We start from the raw sequence: 23316 nt of genomic DNA on the forward strand, positions 1-23316 counted from the left end.
CAGGAGTTCCATCAGTGGGGGTAACTTCCATACAGGGTAGCAAGGCAAGATCTAGATGACCAAGAGCTGGGTGAAAAATGACAGACAGGTCAGACAGCAGATTACAAGAGTCAGGCAGGAGGCCTGAGTGCAAGCATTCCCATGCTGCTGGTGCAAGCCCTCCCAGGTCAGAGTCATGGCTCGTAGACAATGACAATCCAAGCTTTATGCAAAGACCACTGTTGGCTGAAAGTGAAGCTCCAGAGACCATGTCTCAATATCTGGAAGAAAAGCAGCCAGCTGCTAAAAGAGGTGTGGATTGGTTGTGGCTGTTTCTTCCTCAAGGTAGGGAATGTGGACCACAGGATTGCTCTTTTCTGTCTTTGTTGGTAACACACAGATACATGGAACAGCAAAAGGGAGATATACTGAAAGAGTCAGGGTACAGCTTGCTGGAGCTAAAGCTATTGAGATTTTCTGGACATGAAAGGCACAGGCTGTGTGGTCTTCTCCAGCAAGAATGACCTTCAGCCAGCACTCTTCTTGTTTCCAAGTAAGAAAACACACTTTTCTTCCAGTCAAAGTCACATTCATTTTCAGAAATTACAGATATTGACTTAATCTCTTTTTTCATATAATGGTTCTTGTAGGAAGAAAAAAAAAAGAATGTTCAGATTTCAAGTCAAATTTGACGAAAAGTTAATAGATGAAAAAATGGGAAAGTAAGACTGATTTCCCATTTTAAAGTTCTTCCCTTACAAATTTAATTTCAAAATGTAAGACAAGCACATTTATAGGTACCTAGTTAAGTATCTAAGAGACCTCCTGTAAAATCCAGCCTAAAGTTAGTTTGCTACAAATTCAGAAGGGGAACCATAAGAATGAAACAAAGAAGTGACCATGTATCTTTCTCAATTTCTTCTATGAAGGATAGTTTCTCAAGACTTCTTCTTAGGCAACTTGTTTCCCTCAGAAAGCATGTAGTGAGTACTGCAGCCTGAATTCACTCTTGTGCCACAAACAAAAAAAAAACCACATGAAGAAACCACTCAGTTTTTCATTTCTCTGTAAATGGCTAGGAAGTTACACATTTCATATAAAATGCCACAATTTGGAAAGAAGCAAGATCAAGATTGTAGTCCATAACCATCATTAATGTTGGACTATTATTTATATTATTCACATTTCTTTGCATTTATATGCAGGATACAGGCATGGTGACTCCCACCTGACTTGTTCTAAACCCCTCAAAGAGAGGGAATGATGGGAAAGTTGCAGCCTGCATGCAGTGAAGTCTTCACTCTCTTTTTCCAAAAAGAAATTTAAATTTGACTTCTGAAAAGGAGTCTTTCATGCTTAAACTGGCCTGTGAAAGAAAAACCAACATATTGCATATCCACACACTGTTGTAATGCTTAATAAACAGCACGCAAACCCAGCATTTTCTTATGTGATAAACAGAACTTTTATTTGTGTTCCACCAGTTCTGTCTAAATGTGATGTAGTGGGTGGGCTAGGGGCATCAACAGGAAAGAATCTTCTGACAGAATTGCACCCTCTGCTAGATGTGATTCATCCAGCTAGCCAAATGTCAGAGCTCAAAGATGACCTAATAAACATGACTTAATATTCTGCATGCGTCCAGGTATTGCTAGGTAACATTACAGGACAGGGAATCAACTAGGCTTAGTCAGAATCTGGGCATTGATCCCAGGATAATCAATACCACATTCTTGATGAGCTATTGCTACTTTTGTCAAAAAAAGAGATACACTTTTTCAGTAGTTTTGAAAATCCCCTCATTTTGTTTATCTTAGTTAACTAAGAGTCCTGAAACTTTAGCCCATATTGAGTTGGAGAAACTCCACACACTGTTCTCCCTCAGACGTCATTTCTTCATTGATCAGCCCTTAGGCCCTACAAAGCACCACCTCTCTCACTGGCACGTGCATGTGCAAACAGACTCTGCTTTTATTAAATATCCTCCTTTTAAAACACACCACAAGGACACATTGCTCCTCTGACTCCTGGAACAAAACAGACAGAAATAGAACAGTCTACCACAAACTTAATAAATCTTTCAAAAAGCAAATCAATAATGCAGCTATATGTCCTGCAGAGGCACCTCTATCAAAAAAACCCCCAAAATTTTGGTTTGGAAGCTTTAAATAAAATATCAACCAAGAAATACAGAAAGGCAAAATACTTCTCTCCATCATCTAACAGAGGGCAGATGTAAAAATACAGCAAAGTGAATCAAAATCAGTGTTGCAAGTTATTGTTGGAAATTCAAGCAAACAGAATTCTACTCCCCCAGTTTCTAGGATACTTGCACATCTTGGATAAACAAGGTAAAATAAAGATTGAGAATGCCAGTAGATATAGCTGCTAGTTCTACATACAAAACAATGAAAAAATCAAGAGACAGTCAAATGCATTTGCAATGCTTTTCCAACATTAGAAATGACACAAAGTATGACTCCTTGTAGAAGTCATCTACGTGTAGACACTGAGTTACAAAAATGCCTTCAATGGGATCATGATGATTCCTTCGTATTGTTTGTTCATTGTAACTAAGAAAGTGTTCTACATGGACTCCCACTGATAATTACTGCAACATGAGAGATCACTTTCCTCAACTTTCTATCAACTAAATTTTACATTTTAGGCTATTTTAATTCTAGGTGAAGCTAACCTAAATTTCTGCAGTTGAGAAACCTATACTGCCCTACACCCTGACTGTTTCAACTGCCATGTTAAATCTGGTTTATGGAGTTTGCACTAACAACTTGATACTGCTACTGTAGAGCAATGCTGTCATGATGCTACAATATTTGTAGTAAAAGCTGACACTTATGCAGCATTTCACATGTTTTTGTGGTTTTCTAAATTGAATAACTTGGCATGCTACTTAGGTGCACCTGCTGGATGCAGCTCAAGTGTAGCACAATGCAGACTGTGGCACTCACTATTTTGACTTGAATTTTCTGGAATTTACAAAAAGAACAACAGTGTGCAAAAGCAGTTTTCAGAGAGTATACTCCTAACTGTCTCCATTCTTTCTTCCAGTAATTCCCCTTGGAAACAGTGGCTGCAACATATATGTGAATGTCAACAGGTCTCCTGATGATCCTGTTATTGCCTGGGATAACCAATGTCACCACAGTCTAATGCTGACATGAATGTGATACACAGAAAGACAGTGGCAACCAATACTTGATGGCAACTCCCCATGCTTTTGGACATGTAGTCATGAAACCCCCATGATGAGATGTTACTCTGCTGTTTTTGTTGTTAGCTGGATCAGCTGTTATCACTCACATGCAATTAATGCAAATACAAGCCTCGCCAATTACTTGCATAATTTTTATAATTAGATGTCTAACAAACAGGCACATCTATTCTGAACATTTTTTTTTATTTCTATTCCATTATTCAGTAGCTTTCCTTCAAGCACTATTTACAGCTGACATCTAGAACCTCATGGCTTACAAAAAACAAGTGTGTTTTCTAAGTCTTAAAAGATTCTTCACAAAAGCTCAAATGTAATTAATCTGTCATGTATTCTGAAATTCCAGAGAGCTTTGGCTCAAAGATTCTGGTTGAAAGATTGAACCAAGCATAAATTCCTTCAATTAAGAAATATCACACAACTCTCTGCTTACGTTTGTCTTTGCAATACTTACACCATAATTTGCTATTTCCAATTTTATTGTCTTCTCAAGAGGCATCTCATTCCAGTAGAAAAGCATTTTGTTTCAATTTTAAAACAGAAAAAAAGATTTTTGATATTAGGAAAACGCAAATCAGGAGCCACAGAAATAAAATATTTTGAGTTGGGCATAAAACCATCAGTTATTAGGGCCATAGGTTCTGGCACTTAATTTTGTGCAACTGGAACACACAAACTCTTAGAAAAGCTTCTAAAAGAAATTTTAAAAACTGTCAGCAGCTAGGAGCTGAAAGCCATTCATTTAGCAATTCATTCTTTTTAAAAATGTTCATAAATTCTATTTTTCAATTTAAAAGTATGTGCAGAAGTTTCTAAAGCTGAATTAATGCAAATACAGTTACCTAAATGCAAAGGAAAACCACTTTAATTCACTTGCTTTAGGCAGTAAATACACTGTTTAATCCCCAACTGTAATTAATCAGAAGTAGCTTCTCAGTTGTGACTGAGGGGGCCCTGACATGTGAATCTCATGAAGTTCAACAGGGCAAAGTACAATGTTCTGCACTTTGGTCAGGGCTAACTCAAGCATAAATTCAGGCTGGGCAGAGAATGGACTGAGAGCCCTGAGGAGGAAGTCTTGTGTGGTATTGGTCGATAAGAATCTCAACATGACCTACTCTCATGTTCCTGCACCCAAGGACACAGATGCCCTTCTGGGCTGCATCAAGAGACGTGCGGTCAGCAAGTCAAAGGAGGTGATTCTCCTCCTCTGTTCTACTCTGTTGTGACCCCAGCTGAAGGTCTGCATCCAGCTCTGAGATTCTCAATAAGGACGTGATCTCAAAGATGCTCAGAGGATTGAAGCACCTGTCCTGGGAAGACAGATTGAGAGAGTCGAGGCTGTTCAGCATGCATAAGCATCTGCAGAGACCTTAGAGCCCTTTCCAGTACTCAAAGGTGCTACAAGAAAGCTGAAGAGACACTCTTGACAAGAGCTGGAGTGGTAGGACAAGAGGGGAATGGCTTGAAACTGACAGAAGGTGGCTTGAGACTGGGTATTAGGAAGAAATTCTTGACTGTGAGGGTGGTGAGGCACTGAACAGTTGCCCACAAAAGCTGGGGATACTCATCCCTGGAAGTGTTCAAGGCCAGATTGGACAGGGCTCTGAACAGTCTGGTCTAGAGGGAGGTGTCCCTGTAGGGGGGCTGAACTAAATGGTCATTAAGGTGCCTTCCAACCCAAACCACGCTTTGATTCTATGACTTAGGGATGACAACATATTTTTAATCTTAGTTTATACGTAACCTTTGCTAAAAAAAGACTAAACTTTGCTAAGAGTTTAGTTTAAAGACTTAGACTTTGCTAAAAAGACACTAATTTATCTTCATCTCTGCGAAGAATGGACATTTGGTTCTAACTGATCAATGTCACTCTGAAAGAGCTCATATTAACAGCGTAAATTAAAGAGTATTGTTATATTTTGGTACTTTCTAGTGGTCTCAGTTCTAAACTTACCATTGATGATATGAAACAGAAGAGAAGGTCTAAGAGAAAAAAAGGTGACATATAATATTTTTCTCCAGATTTTACTGGAATGATGTTACTTGGGAGGGCATAACAGGTAAATCTTACATATATTTTTCCCCTAATACATTGGCTAAAGATGCCAAACCACTTGTTTCATCAGTTTGTCTTTAAATTAAATAATTTAAAGGTTTTTCTGATGGCTTCTTAATGAATCATTAATGTAAGAAGTTTAACATGGGGTATGACCATGTTCAAAATAAATTTAATAGCAATTGTCCCACAGATGGGAAAATGGAAAAAATAGATGCCTAATCATATGAAAACAATTTTCAGTGAAATGAATGTTTCTGACAGAGCTTTCTCTCAGTATGCTTTGGCCAAAAGGTACTGCCTTCATTGAAATAGCTTTGTTTAAATAGTTATAGCCACACAAGAAAACATGAGCTAGACATGCAGTTCATGAACACAAACAATGCCATAGTGGCATTGCTACACTTTAACTTCAAGCTACCTATGGTACAGAAAAGTAGGCTTCAAGGACAAACTTCAAAAAGTGAAGAATAGTGCCATAACTCGTAAAAACAGTAATTTATTAGAACTGTAAATAAAGTCGCTACAGAGATACAAAATTAGGTTTAGGAAATTTATAATGGTATGTTCAACAAATTTTAATATTCTGCTTTTTCCTCAGCTCTCTGAAGCATAAGACAAACATTTCCTGATGAAGAATGATTTCAAATAGGGCACTTTCTCTATTACTACTCTATTAGTAGGGTTAGGCACCTACTTTTAGACACTATTTTTTTTAATCTACAAATGAAATAGAAGTCTTATTTACCCTGATTACCCTGCACCTCAGAGAACAGCAAGCCTTTTGAAGGAATTCTTTGTAAATAAAAGATTTTTTTAATTTGTTTTGCTGACAGCAGATCAAAGATTTGGAATACTGGAATAGACCCACAAGGCAAATGATCTCCTGTGTTTTAACTGACATATTTCTGCATATAAATCATAAACACAGCAATGCATATAAGCTATTGTACATGCATTGCACCTGTAGGTTAAATTATTATTTTGTCAAAGATAACCATAGAAAAAATCCAATGTTTAAATCATGCATTCACTTTTTGCGAAATATTCTCAATATGCCAGTTTGCAAAAATGCCAACTACTGAATGAAATGTTATCAAATGTGCGTAATAAAGCTGAACAGGGATAAATAACTCACTTGAAGAGCTTTAAAGGATTCCCAACTCTCATGCTGCACCATTCATTCAGGATTATTAAAGCTCACGGTTTTGTCAGTTTGCAATGGGGACAAACTGTTACCCAACATAGTCAGCACATCAGGGGTTAACACATCACTTTCATGATGCAAACCAGTTCTACCCTTCAACATTCTCATAGCTCTTCCTCTTCTCTTCAGTTTGAACCTCTTAGATATTTCAGGAAATTTCAGGAAGTTACACACCATATGGGAATCAAAATACTGTATATCATCACTTCACCAAGCATCTTTGTTTCACCAATTTCACAAAGGACAGACTGAGTACTGTCCTGCACCCCAGAAGCAGACTGTGTGAAAAACCCATCCATAAACCAAGAATCATGAACATTGCTCTCTTTTATTTTTTAAGGTTAAAAACACAAATAGGTTTCAAAAAATGCAAATATTTGTCAGGTGAGCACCATAAACAATGCTGCTTATTAATAATCTATTTAAAGTTGTGCATCAATATGCTAGAAGAGTAAATTACTTTACAAAATAAGTGAATCACCCCACATTGCTATTTAAATTTTTTCCTCATTTTAACAACTTCACATGGTAACTTCTAAAAAAACCTAGACCTACCTCACTAGCTCAAGTCTCTGAGAAATAGTCTCTGAGAAATTTTAGTTCACTTGCTTTAGGCAGTAAATAAACTCCTTTTTAACAAAGCAGGAAAAAAAAAAAAAGGTAAAAATTGGTTGTACTCCACTATAGTCAAACTCTCAGTCTTTCTCTTGTGGAAAAATGCCTACACTGCTCCTATTTTATCACATCCATAACTCCTAAGAGGAGAAAAGCTTGAGGAGCTATAAAGAGCTCTATAAAGTGGAGTCCACTGTGCTCTTGTAAAGCCTGGCTATGACTGTCAACTATTGCAAAACCAGTGATGAGGGAAATTTGTCTTCGAGAACCTTCACTGTGTAAACTTTGCACACAAGAACTTTAACCAGTAAGAGAAGTAAGCAATAGGAAAATAAAAGATACTCCTTGGCATGAATTCTTTGTTCATATTAAAAAAGGAAATTGTTTACACATGAGAAATTAATGGTTTTAGAAAAGGAATCGGGACATGCTGGCTACATACATGAAGTTACTAGATGACTTGAAGATAGGTTTAAGTCCCGTAACAAAGTTGGAAGGTTTTATGATTATTTTAAAAGCTGAACTGTGCCATGATGTTTATTTGATGAAAAAAAAAAAACCACTGTCACTAAAACACATTTTGAGGGACAATAAATCCTGTGCCAGAAGTTTCCAGTCCTACAGGGCATGCTTGACAAAAAATCATAGTTGTTCTGAAAAAAAACAAACAAAGAAACACCACAAACCAGAAGACCACATGCTAAAAGTTACACGAAGTTACCTTACTTGATCTTTTCCAACTCTTCCTCATTAGCATTGTCTGAAAATAAAATAGAGCATTTTAATGACCTTTTCTCTGCAATACAGAAAAGGAAGTCAACAGTCTTAAATAGGGTAAGTCACATTTAACCACCACTACAACTGAAGCAGCAACATGTACACTCCAGCAACACATACACAAGACTGAAATAAATCCAGACAAGTAGAAGCCCTGTACACAGCCGGACATAATTTTTTGGGTGGTATGAAAGTCCCATTCCTGGAGACAGTGCATGATGCAAACTTGTAAGAAAGAAAGACATAAAAGACAGAAAGAATTAGATCAAAAAATGAAAAAAGAATGTGCCATTTCTGACAGTGATTTCAATTCTGACTGATACTTAGATAGCAGGCTTTTCTTAATATTAGTTCCAGGTGTTTTGAATACTACTGCTTTTTCTGAATACTACTGTTTTACTCACAGGTGTAGCCACAAAAGAGAAAACCTGCATGAGATTCCTTTGATCACATGAATCTATTACAAAATCCTTGAGGTTATCACTGCTTGTTCATTTCACAGCAGTAAAAACAGTTCTTTGGTTTGATAATTACATACAAAAGATAGAAAAAATTTATATCTTCACTCTTTAAAAAAGCCAAATCTAAGTTGCCCTGTCCCATTACCTAAATAAACTGGAAAACCTTCGCACTGCTAAACACTGTGCTCCAATATGCTGGGAGGCCAAGTATCCACAGACAGATTCTCAATCATTAAATAAAAGAGACATTCTGGTCAAGTAGGTTGTGGAAGGCTTATCTGTGAACACAACTGTTGCTTAAAGCAATTCTGTGAAAATGTAGAGAAATTATTTTATACAACTTAATAAGATTTAGCAGCCTCTTATTGACACTGAGGAACAATAAATCAAAGGCCATTAATTTCTATTGAAACTTTAGTCATGAAAAACAAACATAATTTTTATTTTTTATTAACTATTGCAAAAACACTTTCTTTTTCATATAATGGAAATAAATTTTGAAAGGAAAATATTTTCCTTGCCAAGAAATTTAATTATATTTTGGGGCAAAAACAATTAAAATTAGAGAAAATATCTGAGAGATTTATTTTTTTAAATACCTAGAAGTTTTTTCAGCTAGACATAATTTTTGTGAGAAGAAAACTAAATAGCTGCTGAGGAAACTTTTTTAATTGCTATGGACAGTTAAATCCTAAGGGCTCTGCTGTAAGTTAATGATAATTGTGGCATTGTGGCTTTGGAAAATATACAGATACTAAATTTTTTATAAAGCTGGAGAACACCATTTAACTCATTTTTCCAGAAGAGAGATGTAAGGATGAGAAAGCTTGAGGCCCACAGCAGACCCTGAAGAAAATCTAAGTTCCTGGGTCCTGTCCAACACAACACAGCTCCTCCCTTGTCATTTCTGAATCCTGCATAGCTACAGGTGAGAGCACAAACTCAACTTTACTAGGCTTCAGACCAGGCCCTGAGCAAGAAGAGAATATGGCCTGACAGCTGAATTAACTATACAAGTTTGTGTTAGATACTAGGAAAAAATTCTGCAAGTTGTTGATTAGGAAGGATGGCTGCCCCATCCCTTCAAGTGTTCCAGGCCAGGTTGGATGGGGCTCTGAGCAGCCCGATCTATTGGAAGAGGTTGGAACTAGATGATCTTTATGTCCCTTTGAAACCAAACCACTCTATGATTCTTTCAACTCCGAGAATTCAGTTTGAGTAGTAACTACAGAAACATACAACTACCCTTGTTGAGTGCATTGGCATCTATCAGCTACAGCAGGAGAAGCTAAAGCTGTAACAATCACCCTTAGAAGCCAGAAAACAAACATAGAGCACAGGGCAGATCAGGACGGATGATCTACATAGAACTTGTTCATTGAAAATATTCCATGCCCTAAACTGGGGTTTTTCTCTATGATGTTATGTCCCTCTCGCAAATAAATAAATAAATAAACAAATAAATAGTCATAATGCATGATGTGATTTAAGACAGCAAGCAAAATGACAGCACATTAATGTTAATGGTTTCATTTGAAGTAAAAAAACTAAGCATCATTTGAGATAAATTATTTTAGGAAAAAAACAGTATCTTGAACTTTAATCTCATTAAATAACAATACCCAAGTAGAACTCATATATTTCCTTTTTATTCCATTTTCTTTGTTTGTTAGGTTGCTGGCAGTGATGAACAGTTGTTCCCAACCTCGGCTGGTCCCAAGGCAACAGTTCTGATCAAGCTACCAGCTTTGGCATTTCCTGTAGCCAAGAATTGCCTGTGAGACCCAGGTAGGGAACAGCTGTTGTAATGAAGACATGGGTGACATGCATCTCCAAAGAACTTGCTTACTGCAGGTTTTCCAGTGGTGGACTCTGTGTACTGAATGCTGACGGAAAAAGAGCCAGAAAAACTCACATGCATTGAGGCAACCATGACTACAACACCAAACAGGACCTGCAGGAAGCCCATACATATGCACGAAATCACAGACAGCACACTAGCACGCCCAGTATCCAAAAGAAAACAATAAACACTGTCAGAATCAAAGTAACAAGAAAAGCTTTGTTGGAGCAGGTCCAAGAAAAAAACCAAGTTTTTTTTTACTTCTTTTAACTGGTCATAAAAGGAGAAATTAATGAAAAATACAGAAAGTACATCATAAACACATTATAATTTACAAATAAAGTTAAAATGAACAAATTTTTAGAGCTCACAGGTTTTAACATTTTTATATACACATACTTCTCCCACATTTATTTATTTTATGTCTTTTTAATTTACACTAGCTACCTAAGCTATCTCTCCTCCCAAAGCAATAAAATTAAAATGCTGCATTAATGTAAAGGACAGATAATGCTAAGAGAACAAAGTAAATACAACTTAATTGTTGGAAATAGTGCTACTGCAACTTACTTGCATTAGGCTGGAAACAGGTTATACTTTTCACAAATACCAAACACTTTCTAATTTTTATAGTCATATAAAAATAATTCATTGATCAATTCTGATTCACAATTTATGATTTTTCATAAATCAGAACAAATTAAATTGCCTTCATATCTCAAAAATCAAAAGAATAGGACTTCTACTAACTTTAGATATGCTAATGTTTCCATTCCTTTACATAGCTTGAATGAGACACTACAAGATTATTACTTTAAAGATTCACATGTTTATGGCTTTAGGACAAGCACCAGGTAGCAAAAGAGAAAGACATGTACAGACAAGATGTCCTAAAATTTTGATTTGTTCATCTGCCCATACCCTTACAATAATATTCAATAACTGGAGGCTATTTCTGCATTTTCCTCAAAAAAACCCCCCACAAAATAAAATAATGTGTTCTTATTTATTAAACTGGTTTACTGAATTTCCTTATAATTCAAACTATGTCCAATACCTTCTACTAAAAAAACCCACAATTGTAAACTACTTAAGCACTCATTTTCACATTCACCAGGACTCAAAAATAAATACTCCTCTTTCCTAGTCAGTTATATCAACATACAGTTACATGAAATATGTACAAATGTTCATATTACATACCATTATATGAACATATGTTTATGTTAATACTTTTAATTGATATCTGAATCCAAAAACCTAATGTTTTGATCTGAGGAAATGGGGCCTTCTAGATATAACTCTCAAGATCATCTCATCAGTCAGTACACATAAAAATCTAAACTTCATCAGAATTTTTTCAAAAAGATAAGGGAAAAAATGCTCCTTTGAGGACCAAATATCTCTATAATTTCTTTTCACACCTTAAAGCTTCATCCAAAACAAAACAATACATTACTCTGTCAAACTGGTATTTTTTTAAAAAATCATTTGCAATAATACCTCTCTCAAAGACAGGCGACAATCTGTAACTAGGCCCCTGATTTTGTCCCATTTAACTTCAATATTGCACTTGAAGTATCTTATCCTCCAGCACCAGTATTTCTTAGGCAGTGTGACAGGATGCATCTTCCTATAACATACAGCTACATTATTTTGAAATGCCAATAAAATGCTTTATAAGACCTGTCCTCCAGTCACACAAACACATCCTCAAAAGACTTTTCCTTTACCTGCACATCAATGCATGACCTCCAAAACCTCCTGCAGTTCAGGCAGTGAAAGGATCTCTTTGGAAAAATCCACATTGAAAGTTACCAAACCACACATCGCAAACAGCAAGTCTTGTTCAACAGGGCTCAATTTGAAATATGGCTAGAGACCTGCCTGAAATACAGGTTCAATATACAACATGGTTTCTACAGCTACATGGGAAAGCTACTACTACTTTTTTGAAGCTGTTCCTTTTTTTTGTTTCCCCCATGGTCTTAATAAACACTCTCATTTTTAAACACATGGAATTACAGTAACTGCAATTTAAGTACTTCCAGTTAATTTCTGGAATCTTCAGCTTTGCAACTTAACCATTTTACACCATTTATGTGTGACAACATGTAAATGGTGTGAAGTGGTAAAATACTACCCTAACTATATAATTACTTGCAACTCTTAACTGCAAGCAATTTAAGAGCTACCACCTCAGCAAAATAAAACTTATTCAGAAGAAAATCAAACCAACTGGATTTAAGTAAATTTGCAATGACAGGGAAAAATGCACACAATGACAGTGTATCTGTGTCCTCTGTGCTCACAGGTTTTTATCTATATATTTCTATATATTTCAACTACACTCAAATTATTATTTTAATAGAGATATTCAAGTAGAGGGGGAGCAGCAATCATTCAAGCAGCATGCTACACAGACTGGGAATGTAGGAATTGCTTTAATTGCTGCTTTATATGGTGCACGTTTTCAAGAGTGGACAAGAATAGGTCTTGATCCTCTAACATAACATTTGAAAATTTATTGATCTCAATAGTTTTCACTTCAACGAAAAATATCCTCATTATTACAAAACCTTTCAAAAATAACCAAAGATGACAGTTGAATTGGAGTGATAAATTTTGTAATATATCTGCTCCCTAAAGAGGAAATAAAATCTAATAAATAAGTAAGTACATGTGGTAACTGAAAAAAGGTAATTGAGTCTTGAACTATTAAACCCCCAACACATTAACATACAGCAATTCAATATTAATTTTGTAGGTCATCTTCCCTGCGTTGTGACATGCATTCTCTGATTTTATTGCAACTTTGCCAGAACTGCTCTGAGATCTGTATCTTGAGAAGACTGATTTCTAATAATAAATATTAAGCTTCAAATTAAGAAGCAGATTCTTAATTGGAATCCTGGGCATTTTCAGAATGAAGTTCCATAAAACAGTGTAAGTTGAAAGAAAATTTGGTGACTTGAGCTAACCTAAAAAAAGCTAATAATGAAATGTGTAATAACACAAGCCCTATTCTTTTTCCTATGACAACCAGTCAGCTGGATATAAAAAAAGCTGCTAACCAGCAGCTCTGTGGTCTCCCAATATTTTCTACATTCAGTTGCTAATTTACCAACACCCATATGAAAAACACGTTGCCCTGCAGGGTCTTCATTTGACTTTCTCACCTATAATTTTCTTGAGCACACTGTATAATAGCAGACAACATGGGGCAGCACACTAGCTATCCTCTCTGTATGATGATGAAAGAAAACTAGTGTGCTGTCCACATAATAGTATATCACATAAAAATACAGTGTTTCTGTGCTGCATGATTTAGGATTATGGCAGGATAGTGCCAAAGCAACTTGGAATAACAGGGCAATTATCAGCTGACTCAGAAATGCTGGTCTTACCGAAATGCAGAAAAAGCCCCAAATTAATTTAATTTCTTAATTTAAGTTACAAAGACTCTTGTGGTGTAAATTTGCAAGACAGAATTCTGAGTTGTATGGACAAATATACTGCTAAAAAAAAAGAAAAATACTCTACTTATATAAGTGAGACGCACATTACCACCATATTCCATTCTTTTTAAGTGCTAACAGAATGTCATGAAGAAAATTAACAGAGGATAAAATAATTTTCAAAATTCAACGTCTCTGCCTTAATACATGCCACACACCTAGGTCCAGTAATCAAGTTACTAGGCTATTTAATATTACCTGGGAGAAAAGTGTGAAAAGAACACTAGTAGAATGTGCCAGTATTCCTCAGATATGCAATAGGATGATGTTTCACAATGCAGCCTACAGAAACATGTATGTTCTTACAAAAACCATGCCACCGACCATACCCATTGACAATTTCATCAGAATAATGCTTTTTCTTGGCCTCTTCTACAGCCTGTCCCTGAGGCAGGGCAACCAGGTTTGTTGTTCCTTGTTAATGGATCCTTAGGGGTGGATTAAAGCAAAACAATGCTAAATAAGCAATATAACAAAAAATTTAACTAGAACAAGTGTTTTAAAACCATAACTGGTAGAAAAAATTGAACAGCTTGGAAAAGGGGTGTATAGCTGTTTTGGAGTATATGAACATCTTAAGCGAGGAAAAAAAGAAAGAAAAGGAGATAGGAGAAGTGGGAGAAAGATATTACCACATGTGGCTTCTGTGATGTGTGGGTGATCACGGCCCACAGTTGTGATATACAGTCCTGGTCCATCAGAAGTGGAGACCCACACGTGTTGAAAATTGGGGGGTTACAACCCTGGTTCTCCCAGTAAATGCCCCAATACCTCCTCCTGGATGAGTTCTGAGCATGCAGAACAGTTTTCTTCCTGGAAGATTCTGGAAATCTGTCTATGTTGAAGGTGCAGGGGAGGGTTGAGTGTGTTTCCCTGTGTGTTCGAGTGCCTGGGCAAAGTTTCTTAGTAAACTTTATGAGTTTTGTGGCTGCACAGTGGTGGATTGTGGTGTAGAAAAGTGACTGGCATAAAAAAATCCAACAAAACACTCCCCTGCTTCCACAGGCTCTATTGCTTAGTAGGAAGTTTCTCCTTTAATTTGAAAACAGCTTGTTAAAAGCAAGATTTAGCCGCAAGGTCCAAGCGTTTCCCTACAGCCTCTCCAAATGACGCCAAAGAAGTTCATATTATTTTGCAACCTCTCTGAGTGAGATATCATCTCTTCTATTATTGCCACAGTTCAGCTTCTACTGCTCAAGTCAAAAGTCAACTTAAAAAAGCTAGTAAAATATAATAGAAAGAGTTTGTCACACCTAAGAGAATCTAAAACCCAGAAACTATTTTTACTTATACCTATGTAGCTCAGAAAAGTAAGACTGATGAAAGAGTCACAAAAAACTTAGAAAGTCACACAATTTTGTAATTGAAATGTAAATTCAAGAAATTGAAAAACATAAAATAATACCTCAACATTAAATGCCAAAAAGCAGAAGCACTACCATTTTCAACTTCATTTTCCACATGGAACAGGATTCAAATACTGTTATCTAGACATAGTAGACTGTTATCTAGACTCAGTCCAAAATTCTTAACCAATGGTTTACTGATGTTTCTCCATATTAATCAGCACCATTCACCTACAACTGACTTTACCTGATTCAGCTGGGTCCCTCATTACTTTATATGGGAGGATTCAACACCAATGAAGTATGCTGTACTATACTAGAAACATCATTCAGTGCTATCTTAATAGTTTAAAAAAAAATCAAATTAATCTCATAATTTGAGATTTACTCTTGTGCTTTATGCCATCCAATCACAGATCAATCATAGGAGTGATGACATTTATTAAAGTATTTAAAATTACCACTTCTCGCTGATCTCCTGGAGCCAACAGAACTGATAAGACTATACTTCCCAAATCATGGTCAGGGTAATGAGGATCCTTCAGACTCAATGTAACATCTGTTTGCCTACGAGACAAAAGGACAGGCATTTATTTGGACTTCAGACTCTCAGGTAATGAAATTTCTCAGTCATGAGAAGTCAAAGCACCTGAATTTATATGAATCTACTTTAAAAGTGTCACAAATTTGCCCTATTTCTACTTTTTAGTATTCTACCTAAATGTTCATAAAAAAAACCCTTAATACTTTTACTCTTTATTAAGTACTTACATGTACTGAAGTAAATAAATAAAAAACATAACATTAATGGATTAAAAAAACAGAAAAGGTCAAACATTAGGTACTAATGCTGTGAATTAAGCTAATATGAAAACAAGATTAAACTGATTATAAAACTAACCTCTCCATAGACACTGTAAAAATGTGCATAAGCAGCTAATAAACTAACATTCATAATACAGTAATTTCTTAAATTTAAGTGGTTTTGCTTGGTTAGTTTACGCTGCGCAGGTTTATATAATTATTTTTTAGCATGATTTTCTATTTACAGCTCCACAAACATGGTATTAGCAGATAAACATACAGAAATATTTCCACCAGCTTCTTTTTGCCATACCTGTTTAATTCCAATGAAGTGAGATCCAAAAATGCTGAACCAATGAAGTCATCTTGAAGTCCAAAGTCATAATCAAATACCTATGATGCACAGGAGCATTTTTCAGTACCAGAAATCTTTCTTTCTTTCTTTAGAGCCTTTCTGATTTTATGAATGGTTCCTGAAACTCCTTTTTCAGAATTGTAGCTTCATGCCTCTCACTTGTTGAATCAGGATTACCTGAAAGTAACCTGAAACTTTCTGGACAGAAAATCAAGTTTGAAACTGCCTGTTTATTAGTCAGACTACATCATGCAGAGACACTGGTGTATACTACTACTAGACTATGCATGTGAACGACATCAATCTTATAAAAAAAAGATTAGTACTTATATAAACATAGGCATTGAAAGAAGGAAGATCAAAAGAATAAATAAAGTTTAGCAGAATCACTGATTCTCTATACATTGATTCCTTTATGAATCTTGCAAAATGGAAGCAGAAGGGCAGGATATGGTTATGTAAAGTGGGTTATTACAGCACTTCCATTAGTATTTGAAATAATATAATTGTACATTTTGAAGACTGTGTAAGTTTCTACAGCTAGAAATATTACAATCTAAGATTAAAACTTATGGGATATGTGTAAGGAAACAATGACAATTAATACTATGAGGACCCTGCCTCCTAACTTGGTAGCTAAAAGAGAAAATATCTGAATAAATTTACTGACTTCCAGACAGGACTCTGGCCAGTACATTGAATTTTATTATTTGAGGTGGGTTATGCCTTCCTAAATCCAAAGAAAGAATAGCAAATAATCTGAGGGCAGCAATTGCAGGGAAATAAACAAAAAAGGTAGACAGCAACAAAGAAAAGTTGCAACACAAATAAAAAAACCCCAAAAAATGGGAAAAGACCAATTATCAAAATCAACTTTTAAGGTAAATTAAGTATTTTTTTGTAAACTTGAGGACTAGAATATACCTTCAGCTAAGTAAGAGTGAAACTTGTGAACACCTTGTAAGGAGAAAGGAGAAAATCTAACTGAGATATGACAAGACTAGATTCAAGGTCTTCAATTTTAATATAAGTAGTTCAACTACTTGTGGCTAGCACAGGTTTTTCCCATGAGAAATTTTCTTGTGTTTTATAAATAAAGATAAAGTTTGGATGTTGTTGGAACAGTGTCCCAGAACTTGGACAGTGCAGGCCTGGCCAATCAGGCCTGGGGAAAGGCTTCTGACTGACCAATCTGGGTGACTTTTGAGAACTCTATATATGTGATGAAATCAAAACAATAAAGGTCATTCCTTCTTGCCACTGAGAACTGGTGCCTTCATTACTCTGCTAGCTGCTCAACAGCGACATCTACTGTACTACAGAAACTCTTCCAGGAGGCAAAACTGTTAATCTTCTACAAGTATCTTAACATGGAAGGGGTTAAGACAACAGTAAGAGAAATACTGTGGCCCAAATGCTACAGCACAGCTGCACAACTCAGGGGGCTGGACACAAGTATGTGAGCACAAATCTCTCACATGCTTTCATCTACTGGAGCATGCACCCTCACATTTTCTATGCCTTTTATTCATTCTAGTGAGAAAAGAAAACATGTGATGAAATCTCAGTTCATGGTGCAAAGTCAAATTGTTTTCTCCCTTTCTCCCTCTAAAAATTATCAAGACGAAAATACCAAGTATTTTTAGCTGACTTAGCAAAATTCCATCTTGTCTTAAAATATCTGAACAAGCTATAAAGCCCAAAATACTTCACATGGTGTGTTCAGAATACAGCCATGACAGACATTATACCACTTGACGTATTTTCCTTAGGGAAAAGAAAATACAGGACTGGTACTCGACATAAATAAACCAAAACGGGTGGCTACATTGCAAATCTTTGCATCTTTCTCTCTCTTTCACCATGTTGGGCACCTGTTTATTCCCTATGAGTCACCAACATAATAAAGACAGAAAAATGCCATTTGCGGATTCTCATTTACTTTTAAGCCTTTCTAGTAACCATATACTTTATCCGAGCAGCATGAAATATAGTACTGATTAATACTCAAAGGCTGTTTAAGTGTTATTGCTCTACTAAAAAGATCTACAACTTGAAATTTCAGTTAAAAATTCTGTCATGAATTTTAGATTGACTGATGCTGATCTAAAACATAATGTAATTTCAGATCAACAATGAGAATTACATAGTTAAGCCAAGTTGTCATAGTTTTTTAAGTATTTTCAATGTATGCATGTTTTATTTTGAATCCTAGGACTACAGTTTTTCTAAATACATTTTTCTGAACATAATTTTTATCTACTTTTTTTATACAACTAAGAATCAATTTTGCATATAGTTTACACAACTAAGAATCACTTCATCACCATAAACTACCAGGGCCAGAAAATTGCCTTTTTGTTCTGTGGATATAAAACAATCATCACAGTTTTTCTAGCTTCCATTCCAATACGGACATCTAAGAAATACAAGTGGCACTGTTGCTTATTACTCAGGACATTGCTGGCCACTTTTTGATTTAAACTCAAGCAGTCTGTTATTTCAGAATAATTGGTGCCTCTATTACGACAAAGTCATCCTCACCTGTGAAGATGAGGATGTAGCTCTCTCTCTAACAGAAAGAGAGCTACAGTGTAAAAATCTTAAGAGCAGAAAATGGCATGAAACACAGAAACAAACTCAAAAAACTCATACAAACAGAAAAATAGGAAAACTTAGGAGAATCAGGCATACATCCCAATAAATTCTCAAACTGACCTCAGTAACTAATAACTTTTAATGGGACAGATGATGCTTCATATCAGCATTATGCAATGATATTTCCATAAATAAAATGGATGTCATCATCATGAAACACAGTTTACTTTCTCTCATCTTCTGCTAAGATCACATTAAAGAAATATAAAACAATTATGACCTGAAACAAACAAAAATGTTGGTATTTGCCCCTTTTAAAAATGTTGACATCATTATTCTGTAGACAAAATTTAAATAATTTTCATGCTAAATAGTCTTTAGTAATGCACTATTGTACAATAGATTTTACATTATACAAAAATCACACAACATAAATTCTTCCAATAATGCTTCTATTGTAATTTATCAAACATACGTAAGCTGGTCTCTTACCTTTATATACAGTGGTTCTCTTAGGTTATCTATAAGAATGTAAGCTTTTTCTTCCCACACAGGATTGAGGTTCTTGTGTACTGTTTTACTTCTAAATACTTCTTTTCCTCCAAGTTTGAATTTGACATATGGATCACTTGTTCCTGTTAAAGACACACATATAAATGTATATATTTATACACTGTTAATTCTCTCTATGCAATACAGTAAGGAAATGGAGACTACATTACTTTAACAAGAACTAAATGTAATTGTTATAGATAGTCAAACTGTAAACAATATCAGATAAAAGGAATTCTTTATTGTCCCAATCTACTCTTTCCAGGGTCTTATTACTGTTAATTGACTCCATTTACATCAAATGGGTGTTTGCATCACTTTCTGTTGTTTGCAATCCATTCTCAAAGTCATACATAAAATACCGGCAAGTGTTGGTTTTAGTTAACAGAACTACGTCCTTATTAGGGCTAGTATTTTATCTTAATGCAACAACAAAAATTGGGTTATAAAGTTAAAATTACTCCTGTAAAATACTAATCTAATTATGTTATGCCTTTGGAAAGGCATATACTCCACTGTCACCGCTAGTGTTAGTCTTCATTGACTTTACTGTGTCCAAGCTTTCCTCTTCAATAAAGACTCACTTCCTATAACACTCATGATGAGAAAATTAACTCTAAAGTCAGTCCACAAAGTCCACAACATGCCTCCTGCTGCAATCACCTACTCACCACAGAGCACTGGGCAAAGCCCCTTGAAACAGCTGAGTAGCAATTAACTGTGATCAGAAAAACAACCTTGAAGGGTATAAGAAAAATGTCAAGGATGGCATATGAATAGCATATGCATGGGACATGTATGTGGAAGTCTCACAAGGACTGAACAACCTGTGAGAGGAGGACTTTTGGGTGGGCACAGAGACAAGCAGTCTTCCAGAGTGCATGTGAGACTAATTGACCAAAGACGATCTTAAACAGTAACTCTAGCATGAGTTAACATTAACAGCAGCAAAATTATAAGACAAGACTTTTTCTTAAACTTTTAAGGCTTTTCAGGAGAGCAGCATATTTTAGAAATTTGTATTTGCATCCACGGGGAAATATATCCAAAAGAAATAGCTTTTCCTAAAATTGCAACATGCTCTTCTAAAGAAAAATTAGAAGGGTTATGACCAGAGTTCTCTGCATTATTTCATACAGCCACAAGATGTCAGTACTCTTTACCTGAAGTTATGCTTCCCCTTTCAAAAAAACTAAAGCAGTGGAAAACTGTGGTCTCCCATGTGACAGGGTTACACTCACTCCCACCCATAATTACTGGGGAAGAATTTCAGTGGCAGAAAAATGTTTTGCTTAGCACGATTAACGTGTTCCCTGGTTATTCAACAGTGGTGATGATTTTGCAGCCTAAGATCAGGTATTTAAATTAATTCTGTGTAATGCAAAGAGTATTTTGAATATGGACACCATGTTATGGTGTGCCCACCCCCCTGCTCCTTGGGATCACTCTACCACCTCAGGAATCCTGTTAGGCCTTGACCTTGATGGAGACAGTCTGGCAGTGAAACACCCCTTGATTGGACCAGAACTTCTGCATGGTTAAGGTGGGAGTGGCACTGAGTTCAAACAGCAGAGAGGGAAAAATCAGTCATCCCCTGACAGCCTAGGAACATCTAAAAGACAGAAGGGGACTCCAACTTGTGAGCTGGAAGGGTTGAGTGAGAGGGATGTAAAATAGGCTTGAACAGAGAAGGGGATAAGACCAGGCTCACTATAGATAAGCCTGGGGGCAGCATGCCAGTGCTGGGGTGAAATCAGTAACCCAGCTAAAGCAGGTGACTACAGTAGGGGTAACAAACAGGAGGAACTGGAGGCCATTGTGCAGCAGAAAAGCTGTGACAGTCACCATTACAGAAACATGGTAAAATGACTCACATGACTCGCATGACTGGAGTGCTGCAGTGGGTGATTAGAAGCTCTTCAGAAGGGCCAGGCAAGGAAGGAGAGGTGATAGGGTGGTTCCATACATTAAGGGAGTGTTTCAATGTCTAGAGCTCAAGAATAATGATGATAAGGTTGAGTGCTTGTGGATAAGAATCAGGGGGAAGGTCAACAAGTCAGAAGTCCTGGTGGTAGTCTGTTAGAGACCACCCAACCACAATGAAGAGGTGGATGAAGCATTCTGTAAGTGGCTGGCTGACATTTCACGATTGCCAGTTCTTGCTCCAGTAAGAGACTAACTTGCCAGATGTCTGCTGGAAACTCAACACAGTGGAGAGAAAGCAGTCTTAGAAGATTCTTAGTGTGTGGAATTTCCTGTCCCTGGTAAGGGAGCCTATCAGGGTTGAGACCCCATTAGACCTGCTGTTTGTGAATAGAGAAGGGATCGGTGAGAGATGTGGTGGTCAGAAAGGCCCTCTTGGGCATAGTGATAAGAATTTTCAATTCTTGGAGAAGTAAGGAACAGAGTCAAAAAAACCTCTGCCTTGAACTTCTGGAGGGTGGACTTTGACCTGTTCTGGAACTGGTTCAGAGACTCTGTTGGGAAGTGAAGGGGTCCAGGAAGGCTGGGCATAGCTTAAGAAGAAAATCTTACAGATGCAGGAATAAAATGTCCCTATGTGCCTGAAGATGAGCCGTCATGGAAGAAGATTGGCCTGACTCAACAGGAAGCCTTTGCAAGAACTCAGGGGAAAAAAAGGGGGGCTATGACCTTTGGAAGAAAGGGAGCTAAGGAGCAGGCACCTAAGGAAGAGTACAAGGATGTCCTTAGGTCATGCAAAGAGAAAATTAGAAAGACAAAAGCCCAGCTAGAACTCAATCTGACCACTGTTGTGAAAGAAAATAAAAAATGTTTTTGTAAATATGTTAACAACAAAAGGAGGGCCAAGTAAAACCTCCATCCTTTTTTGAATGCAGGGGGCAGTACTGTCACCAAGGATGAGGAAATGGCTGAGGCACTTAACACCTTCTTTTCCTCAGTGTGTAACAGTAAGACCAGTTATTCTCAGAGAAAACAGCCCTTGAGCTGGTACATAGGGATGAGGAGCAGAATAAACCTCCTGTAATGCTAGAGGAATTAGTGACTTGTGAAGCCATTTGGACAGTGCTAAGTTTATGGGACCAGACGGGGTTTACCCAAGAGTACTGTGGGAGCTGGTGGAAGAGTTTGTCAAGCTGCTCTCCATCATTTATCATCAGGTCCCAGATGACTGGAGATTAGCCAACAAGCTGCCCATCCGTAACAAGGGCCAAAAAGTGGATCCAGAGAACCACAGGCCTGTCAACCTGACTTTAGTGCCTGCGAAGGTTATGAAACAGATTCTCTTGTGTGAGAGTGTGATCATACAGCACATACAGGACAAGCAAGGGATCAAGCCCAGCCAGCATAAGTTCAGAAAAGGTAGGTGCTGCTTGAACAACCTGATCTCCTTTTATGACCAATCTTGTGATCTAAGTAGATCCTATGATCTACTTAGTGAATGAGGAAAGGCTGCGGATGTGGTGTACCTGGACTTCAGCAAAGCCTTTGATACTGTCTGCCAAAGCATTCTCCAGGAGAAGCTGGCAGCCCATGGCTTGGGCAGGTGTGTTGTGATGCGTTCTTCCCTCCCCTGACCCTGCCCCCCTGACCCCTCCTGACTGGATGATGTGAGTCAGGACCACCTCCCAGCCCCAGGGATAAAAACCCCAGCAGGAGGCGGAAGGAGCTCTCTTTCGTTCTGGCCTCGATAGAACTTGCTTCCTCCCTTGTCTTCCCTTCCCCCTCCACAGTCCCCCAACCTCTCCCCCTGTTATCCTAAATAAAGACACCATGGAGACCTGGAACAAGACAGCTGCCTTTCTAAACTTGCGACACTTCTGCCAGGACCGAGTCTGATCAGCCCCACAGCTCGTGGCCAGGGAGAACCCTTCCCGCGTGTTCCTGTTCCAGGGCAGCCCTCCCCCAGCAGCAGGGGGGCTGCCTGAGGATTGTACACTGCTGCACAGGTGCACTCTTCACCAGGTTAACAACTGCCCAGATGGTTGGG

General features: G+C 37.1%; 1 protein-coding gene across 6 annotated transcripts in view; it reads right to left on the reverse strand.

The window, feature by feature from the left end:
• Positions 1-23316, reverse strand: part of MCTP1 (multiple C2 and transmembrane domain containing 1) — a 215131-nt gene that overhangs the window by 138684 nt on the left and 53131 nt on the right. For 5 of the 6 annotated variants that reach the window (XM_085041938.1, XM_085041936.1, XM_085041939.1 and 2 more), the window contains exons 3-6: positions 19287-19429; positions 16155-16234; positions 15499-15604; positions 7814-7852 (exon numbers count right to left, since the gene is read on the reverse strand). In XM_085041938.1, the coding sequence (XP_084898064.1) occupies positions 7814-7852; positions 15499-15604; positions 16155-16234; positions 19287-19429 (368 nt within the window). The remainder of the gene's footprint in view (positions 1-7813; positions 7853-15498; positions 15605-16154; positions 16235-19286; positions 19430-23316) is intronic. The other variant, XM_085041937.1, reaches the window with a different exon arrangement.

The sequence above is a fragment of the Lichenostomus cassidix genome, chromosome Z (genome assembly GCF_008360975.1).
Source record: "Lichenostomus cassidix isolate B80296 chromosome Z, HeHo_3.0, whole genome shotgun sequence".
NCBI classification, from domain to species: Eukaryota; Metazoa; Chordata; class Aves; order Passeriformes; family Meliphagidae; genus Lichenostomus; species Lichenostomus cassidix.